The 9,369-nt window shown below is 39.2% G+C and overlaps 1 protein-coding gene across 1 annotated transcript; it reads left to right on the top strand.

Moving 5' to 3' along the window:
* The first annotated feature begins 7,816 nt into the window (after nt 1-7,816).
* LOC100655847 (olfactory receptor 6P1) lies at nt 7,817-8,800 on the top strand. Its single transcript, XM_003414966.3, has one exon. The coding sequence runs from the start codon at nt 7,847-7,849 to the stop codon at nt 8,798-8,800; it is 954 nt and encodes a 317-aa protein (XP_003415014.2). The 5' UTR covers nt 7,817-7,846.
* Nucleotides 8,801-9,369: the final 569 nt, after the last annotated feature.

The following is a 9,369-nucleotide window of genomic DNA, read 5'->3' as shown; positions in this document are numbered from 1 at the left end:
ATTCTTTCCCAGTCTGTAGGTGGTCTTTTTACTCTTTTGGAGAAGTCTTTAGATGAGCATAGGTGTTTGATTTTTAGGAGCTCCCAGTTATCTGGTTTCTCTTCATCATTTTTAGTAATGTTTTGTATTCTGTTTATGCTTTGTATTAGGGCTCCTAGATTTGTCCCTATTTTTTCTTCCATGATCTTTATCGTTTTAGTCTTTATGTTTAGGTCTTTGATCCACTTGGAGTTAGTTTTTGTGCATGGTGTGAGGTATGGGTCCTGTTTCATTTGTTTGCAAATGGATATCCAGTTATGCCAGCACCATTTGTTAAAAAGGCTATCTTTTCCCCAATTAACTGACTCTGGTCCTTTGTCAAATATCAGCTGCTCATACGTGGATGGATCTATATCTGGGTTCTCAATTCTGTTCCATTGGTCTATGTGGCTGTTGTTGTACCAGTACCAGGCTGTTTTGACTACTGTGGCTGTATAATAGGTTCTGAAATCAGGTAGAGTGAGACCTCCCACTTTCTTCTTCTTTTTCAGTAATGCTTTACTTATCCGAGGCTTCTTTCCCTTCCATATGAAGTTGGTGATTTGTTTCTCCAACACATTAAAAAATGACATTGCAATTTGGATCGGAAGTGCATTGTATGTATAGATGGCTTTTGGTAGAAAAGACATTTTTACTATGTTAAGTCTTCCTATCCATGAGCAAGGTATGTTTTTCCACTTAAGTATGTCCTTTTGAATTTCTTGTAGTAGAGCTTTGTAGTTTTCTTTGTATAGGTCTTTTACATCCTTGGTAAGATTTATTCCTAAGTATCTTATCTTCTTGGGGTTACTGTGAATGGTATTGATTTGGTTATTTCCTCTTCGGTGTTCTTTTTGTTGATGTAGAGGAATCCAAGTGATTTTTGTATGTTTATTTTATAACCTGAGACTCTGCCAAACTCTTCTATTAGTTTCAGTAGTTTTCTGGAGGATTCCTTAGGGTTTTCTGTGTATATAATCATGTCATCTGCAAATAGTGATAACTTTACTTCCTCCTTGCCAATCCGGATACCTTTTATTTCTTTGTCTAGCCTAATTGCCCTGGCTAGGACTTCCAGCACGATGTTGAATAAGAGCAGTGATAAAGGGCATCCTTGTCTGGTTCCCGTTCTCAAGGGAAATGCTTTCAGGTTCTCTCCATTTAGAGTGATATTGGCTGTTGGCTTTGCATAGATGCCCTTTATTATGTTGAGGAATTTTCCTTCAATTCCTATTTTGGTAAGAGTTTTTATCATAAATGGGTGTTGGACTTTGTCAAATGCCTTTTCTGCATCAATTGATAAGATCATGTGGTTTTTGTCTTTTGTTTTATTTAAGTGATGGATTACATTAATGGTTTTTCTGATATTAAACCAGCCTTGCATACCTGGTATAAATCCCACTTGATCAGGGTGAATTATTTTTTTGATGTGTTGTTGGATTCTATTGGCTAGAATTTTGTTGAGGATTTTTGCATCTATGCGCATGAGGGATATAGGTCTAAAATTTTCTTTTTTTGTAATGTCTTTACCTGGTTTTGGTATCAGGGAGATGGTGGCTTCATAGAATGAGTTGGGTAGTATTCCGTCATTTTCTATGCTTTGGAATACCTTCAGAAGTAGTGGTGTTAACTCTTCTCTGAAAGTTTGGTAGAACTCTGCAGTGAAGCCGTCCGGGCCAGGGCTTTTATTTGTTGGGAGTTTTTTGATTACCATTTCAATCTCTTTTTTTGTTATGGGTCTATTTAGTTGTTCTACTTCTGAATGTGTTAGTTTAGGTAGGTAGTGTTTTTCCAGGAATTCATCCATTTCTTCTAGGTTTTCAAATTTGTTAGAGTACAATTTTTCATAATAATCTGAAATGATTCTTTTCATTTCATTTGGTTCTTTTGTGATGTGGTCCTTCTCGTTTCCTATTCGGGTTATTTGTTTCCTTTCCTGTATTTCTTTAGTCAGACTAGCCAATGGTTTATCAATTTTGTTAATTGTTTCAAAGAACCAGCTTTTGGCTTTGTTAATTCTTTCAATTTTTTTTCTGTTCTCTAATTCATTTAGTTCAGCTCTAATTTTTATTATTTGTTTTCTTCTGATGCCTGATGGATTCTTTTGTTGCTCAGTTTCTATTTGTTCAAGTTGTAGGGACAGTTCTCTGATTTTGGCTCTTTCTTCTTTTTGTATGTGTGCATTTATCGATATAAATTGGCCTCTGAACACTGCTTTTGCTGTGTCCCAGAGGTTTTGATAGGAAGTATTTTCATTCTCGTTGCTTTCTATGAATTTCCTTATTCCCTCCTTGATGTCTTCTATAACCCAGTCTTTTTTCAGGAGGGTATTGTTCATTTTCCAAGTATTTGATTTCTTTTCCCTAGTTTTTCTGTTATTGATTTCTAGTTTTATTGCCTTGTGGTCTGAGAAGATGCTTTGTAATATTTCGATGTTTTGGACTCTGCAAAGGTTTGTTTTATGACCTAATATGTGATCTATTCTAGAGAATGTTCCATGTGCACTAGAAAAAAAAGTATATTTTGCAGCAGTTGGGTGGAGAGTTCTGTATAAGTCAATGAGGTCAAGTTGGTTGATTGTTGTAAGTAGATCTTCTGTATCTCTATTGAGCTTCTTACTGGATGTCCTGTCCTTCTCCGAAACTGGTGTGTTGAAGTCTCCTACTATAATTGTGGAGGTATCTATCTCACTTTTCAATTCTGTTAAAATTTGATTTATGTGTCTTCCAGCCCTGTCATTGGGTGCATAAATATTTAATATGGTTATGTCTTCCTGATCAATTGTCCCTTTTATCATTATATAGTGTCCTTCTTTATCCTTTGCGGTGAATTTAAGTCTAAAGTCTAATTTGTCGGAAATTAATATTGCTACTCTTCTTTTTTGCTTATTGTTTGCTTGATATATTTTTTTCCATCCTTTGAGTTTTAGTTTGTTTGTGTCTCTAAGTCTAAGGTGTGTCTCTTGTAGGCAGCATATAGATGGATCGTGTTTCTTTATCCAGTCTGTGACTCTCTGTCTCTTTATTGGTGCATTTAGTCCATTTACATTCAGCGTAATTATAGATAAGTATGTGTTTAGTGTTGTCATTTTGATGCCTTTTGATGTGTGTTGTTGACAATTTCATTTTTCCACATACTTTTTTGTGCTGAGGCGTTTTTCTTAGTAAATTGTGAGATCCTCATTTTTATAGTGTTTGACTTTATGTTAGTTGAGTCGTTACGTTTTTCTTGGTTTTTATCTTGAGTTATAGAGTTGTTATACCTTTTTGTGGTTACCTTATTATTTACCCCTATTTTTCTAAGTAAAAACCTAACTTGTATTGTTCTATATCGCCTTGTATCACTCTCCGTATGGCAGTTCAATGCCTCCTGTATTTAGTCCCTCTTTTTGATTATTGTGATCTTTTACCTATTGACTTCCATGATTCCCTGTTATGTGTATTTTTTTTTAATCAATCTTAATTTGTTTGTTTTTGTGATTTCCCTATTTGAGTTGATATCAGGACGTTCTGCTTTGTGTCCTTGTGTTTTGCTGATATCTGATATTATTAGTTCTCTGACCAAACAATATCCTTTAGTATTTCTTGTAGCTTTGGTTTGGTTTTTGCCAATTCTCTAAGCTTGTGTTTATCTGTAAATATCTTAATTTCTCCTTCATATTTCAGAGAGAGTTTGGCTGGATATATGATCCTTGGCTGGCAGTTTTTCTCCTTCAGTGTTCTGTATATGTCGTCCCATTCCCTTCTTGCCTGCATAGTTTCCGCTGAGTAGTCTGAACTTACTGATTCTCCCTTGAAGGAAACCTTTCTTTTCTCCCTGGCTGCTTTTAAAATTTTCTGTTTATCTTTGGTTTTGGTGAGTTTGATGATAATATGTCTTGGTGTTTTTCTTTTTGGATCAATCTTAAATGGGGTTCGATGAGCATCTTGGATAGATATCCTTTCGTCTTTCATGATGTCAGGGAAGTTTTCTGTCAGGAGTTCTTCAACTATTTTCTCTGTGTTTTCTGTCCCCCCTCCCTGTTCTGGAACTCCAATCACCCGCAGGTTATCCTTCTTGATAGAGTCCCACATGATTCTTAGGGTTTCTTCATTTTTTTTAATTCTTTTATCTGATTTTTTTTCAGCTATGTTGGTGTTGATTCCCTGGTCCTCCAGAAGTCCCAGTCTGCATTCTAATTGCTCGAGTCTGCTCCTCTGACTTCCCATTGCGTTATCTAATTCTGTAATTTTATTGTTAATCTTTTGGATTTCTACATGCAGTCTCTCTATGGATTCTTGCAACTTATTAATTTTTCCAGTATGTTCTTGAATAATCTTTTTGAGTTCTTCAACAGTTTTATCAGTGTGTTCCTTGGCTTTTTCTGCAGTTTGCCTTATTTCGTTTGTGATGTCTTGGAGCATTCTGTAAATTAGTTTTTTTTTTTATAATTTTTATTAAGCTTCAAGTGAACGTTTACAAATCCAATCAGTCTGTCTCATATAAGTTTACATACATCTCACTCCCTACTCCCACTTGCTCTCCCCCTCTTGAGTCAGCCCTTTCAGTCTCTCCTTTCTTGACAATTTTGCCGGCTTTCCTCTCTCTATCCTCCCATCCCCCCTCCAGACAAGAGTTGCCAACACAATCTCAAGTGTCCACCTGATATAATTAGCTCACTCTTCATCAGCGTCTCTCTCCCACCCGCTGACCAGTCCCTTTCATGTCTGATGAGTTGTCTTCGGGGATGGTTCCTGTCCTGTGCCAACAGAAGGTCTGGGGAGCATGGCCGCCGGGATTCCTCCAGTCTCAGTCAGACCATTAAGTTTGGTCTTTTTATGAGAATTTGGGATCTGTATCCCACTGATCTCCTGCTCCCTCAGGGGTCCTCTGCTGTGCTCCCTGTCAGGGCAGTCATCGATTGTAGCCGGGCACCAACTAGTTCTTCTGGTCTCAGGATGATGCAGGTCTCTGGTTCATGTGGCCCTTTCTGTCTCTTGGGCTCTTTGTTGTCGTGTGGCCTTGGTGTTCTTCATTTTCCTTTGCTCCAGGTGGGTTGAGACCAATTGATGCATCTTAGATGGCCGCTTGTTAGCATTTAAGACCCCAGACGCCACATTTCAAAGTGGGATGCAGAATGATTTCATAATAGAATCATTTTGCCAATTGACTTAGAAGTCCCCGCAAACCATGTTCCCCAGACCCCCGCGCTTGCTCCACTGACCTTTGAAGCATTCATTTTATCCCAGAAACTTCTTTGCTTTTGGTCCAGTCCAATTGAGCTGACCTTCCATGTATTGAGTGTTGTCTTTCCCTTCACCTAAAGCAGATCTTATCTACTGATTAATCAATAAAAACCCTCTCCCACCCTCCCTCCCTCCCCTCCTCGTAACCACAAAAGTATGTGTTCTTCTCAGGTTTATGTAAATTAGTTTTTTATATTCTGTATCTTTTTTTTTTTAGTTTTTATCTGATAATTCCAGGATTGTATCTTCATTTCGGAAAGATTTTGATTCTTTTGTTTGGGGGGGTTGGAGAAGCTGTCATGGTCTGCTTCTTTAAGTGGTTTGATATGGATTGTTGTCTCCGAGCCATCACTGGGAAACTAGTTTTTCCAGAAAATCCACTGCGTCCACTCCAAATCCCGGCGGGACATTTCCCTGGCTGGGACTCTGCTCTCCCCACTCCAAGACCAGTCACTGCCTCCTGGGGACTTCTCCCACCGGCTGTGTCACCACGCCGCCCACGTGAACCAGCTGGGCCCCCTTCCAGTGTTAGTTCAGAGGGGTGGCGCAGCTCTCTGTGCTTGTGCCATACCTGACTGGTACACTGGCTCCAGGCTCTGAAAACAATCGCTGCTTCCCCGTATTCATTTGTTCTCCGTCTCTAAATCTGTGTTTGTTGTTCAGGGTTCGTAGATTGTTATGTATGTGATCAATTCGCTTGTTTTTCTGGGTCTTTGTTGCAAGAGGGATCCGAGGTAGCGTCTGCCTAGTCCGCCATCTTGGCCTCACCTCCCGGTAATTTTTTAAAAATTCATCATGTATTTACATTGCTTTGGTTAAGTGTATACAAATAATAATCATACAGTGATATCTAGAAGAAAATTGTTTTAAAGCATGATAGCCCCCAGTACAGGAAACAAGTACTGAAAGCTGAGAGGCTTTCAGTTATAAAATGTATTATAATACCATGAAATAATGTCTAGTGAGAAAAACGATGTAAAATTTCCATCTTTTAAAGATACCTGCACTCTTGTAATTGTTAAGGTGAATACTAATGGGTATCATGGCTCTGATATTTAGATTTCAGTGGATATATAAAGGAGTGATGTAATAGATTCACTTAAAGTGTCAATATTCACAATGCAGTGAAAATTAGATTTTCTGCAACTATTTAATGTCTAATAAAAATAGATGTGAACTTAAAAATATTCTTTCTTAAGTTTTTTGAAGGAAAAAAGTATGAATACAAGTGCTTTAAGTCACACGGAAGATGCAAATGCTTAATGAGATCTAATGTAGGACCTAATCTCAAGTCAGATTTTTCATTTTATCAGACACCCTCTGGACACATCAGGCAACTGATGGTATGGAAAGGCACAGGAGGATGGTTGGGAAGCAGGTGATTACCTATTCCACCTCTCTGCCTCACCAGTGGTATTAGTTTCCTAGTTTTGCTGTAACAAATTACCACAAATTTGATTGCTTTAAACGACAGAAATTTATTGTAGTTCTTGAGGACAGAAGTCTGAATTCAGTATCACTGGGCTGAAATCAGGTGACAGCAGGTCCACGCTTCCTCTGGAGGCTCTAGGCAAGAATCTGTTCCTTGCCTTTCCCAAATTCCTTGGCTTGTGGCCTTCCCACTCCAATCTTAAAGGCCAGTAGTGTAGCATCTTCAAATCATTCTCGACTCCATCTTCACAGCTACTTCTCCTCTGTGTGTCTTTGTCTAATCTCCCACTGTTTCCCTCTTCTAAGGATACCTGTGATTGCAGTTAGGGCCCGGTTGGATAACTGAGGATAATCTCCCCATCTCCAGATACTTAACTAAATCATATCTGCAAAGCCTTTATGGTATATAATAAAATTTACAGGTACCAAGTTCCATACTTACAGGTATCAGGACATGGATATCTTTTGGGAGACCACTTTTCACCTTACCACACCAGCCTGGGGAATGAGTCAGGCTAAATCTGGCACAAAGAATGTACTCAAAAATGTTGTAAATGAATGAAAGAATGGTTCCACTCTGGGATAGAAGACCTTCTTTATCTCCTGCATACTGAATTGTTTCTCAACTTTTGAATGGACACTTCCCAAACCAACCTCCTTCCTGCCTTGTCACCTGTACCATATCTCAAGCAGCCCGTTTGAGCAAGTGTTCCCTTTTAGTCTAATTTCCCTTGAGAGATATGCCCTCAGGCTTCAATTTGTTGTCACTCATTATTGTATTCATTTATTTAACAAATATCAAACAAAGCTGCTATGGGGTTTATGAGTTTGGAGATGTTCTCAAGGGGAAAGCGAAGAGCATGTCATGAATAAAAAATCAAGAATCAAATACTGAGGCTGGTTCTAAAATCACTCAGCAAGCATTTATCAAATACCCATTGTGGTTAAAGTTTTTTAAGTATTCAGTAAAATCTTCAAGTCTGAGCACTTTTCCCATAAAATAGGAGATGAGTCAGCAAAGTGACGGAACAAATTAATAATAAATAACTGATACTAAACCATTGAGAATCTTCAGAAGGCTGTGAATTAGTGAGAGATGGTAGGTGTTTAGTCCACCTATCTTTTAACCTCTTATTCTTCCTTTTTTTCAGGCAGTCAAGTGGACAGAGATCATGAGAAATTTGAGTGGAGGCCAGGTAGAGGAATTTGTCCTGGTGGGCTTCCCTACATCCCTGCCCTTCCAGTTGTTCCTCTTTAACCTGTTTTTTGCAATTTATCTCTTGACGTTGTTTGAGAATGCACTCATCATCACCACAATCTGGCTCACTCCCAGCCTTCACCGCCCCATGTACTTTTTTCTTGGCCATCTCTCATTCCTGGAGTTATGGTACATCAATGTCACTGTTCCCCGACTCCTGGGAGCTTTTCTTACCCAGGACAATAGAGTCTCTTATGTAGGCTGCATGACCCAACTCTACTTCTTTATTGCCTTGGCCGGCACTGAATGTGTCTTGTTGGCAGTAATGGCCTATGACCGCTACCTGGCCATCTGTGAACCCCTCCGTTACCCCAGTCTCATGCCTCCAAGCCTGGCCACTGGCCTTGCTGCTGCTTCTTGGGGTAGTGGTTTCTTCAGCTCCGTGATGAAGCTTCTTTTCATTTCCCGACTCTCCTACTATGGACCCCACATCATCAATCACTTTTTCTGTGATATTTCCCCACTCCTCAACCTCACCTGCTCTGACAAGGAGCAAGCAGAGATAGTAGACTTCCTCCTGGCCCTAGTGATGATTCTACTCCCTCTATTGGCTGTGGTTTCATCATACGCTACCATCATTGCAGCCATCTTGAGGATTCCTACCACCCAGGGGCGCAAGAAAGCTTTCTCTACCTGTGTCTCTCATCTGACAGTGGTTGTCATCTACTACTCTTCCACTCTTTTCACCTATGCACGGCCCCAGGCCATGTACACCTTCAACCACAACAAGATCATCTCTGTGTTTTATACTATCATCGTACCCTTACTAAACCCAGCCATCTACTGCCTGAGGAACAAGGAGGTAAAGGATGCCTGCAAGAAGACAGTGCTGGGCGGATACCATTATCCTAGAGATGCCCCGGACTGATGTACTACAGAACCTGGCAGAGAGAGAAGAATGGGGTCTTAATAAAGCCACCTGAAGGAATCATAGAATAGGCTTTAAAGGAACATAAATATCAATCAGTCTAGAGTTTCTCTAAATATTATCTGGGGACCTCCTAACACAAATGAAAGTTTGTGAATCATTGGTCTTGTAAAGGGGTTCCCAAACTATGTTTTGGCTAACTACATAAGAATCACCTGAGGGATAGAGAGGGTTGTTAAAATGCAGATTCCCAGAGTAAAAAAACGTGGATATTCATGCATAATTTTCAAAGCTTCCCAGGTGCTCCTGTTGTGCAGCCACTTGATATTTTCTACTCTAGACCAGCCCATTATTTTATAAATAAGAAAATCTAATACAACAAAAGGGTCTTAATGATTAATATGTCAAGACTAAATGATATAGTATTTAGCAGAGCAATTTCAAAGATCCAGATTTTCAAATGCCAATTCCATGAGAAGTTGAGAAAGTACAGATTTTGCCCCCAAGAATGAAAATTTGTGCCCTAATCAACACCTTTTAGTTTCCCAAGCTTCACAGTCACTGCAATT

The sequence above is a fragment of the Loxodonta africana genome, chromosome 3 (assembly GCF_030014295.1).
Source record: "Loxodonta africana isolate mLoxAfr1 chromosome 3, mLoxAfr1.hap2, whole genome shotgun sequence".
NCBI classification, from domain to species: domain Eukaryota; kingdom Metazoa; phylum Chordata; class Mammalia; order Proboscidea; family Elephantidae; genus Loxodonta; species Loxodonta africana.
Note: the sequence above shows the minus strand (reverse complement) of the source record. Positions and strands in the feature narration are given on the sequence as shown.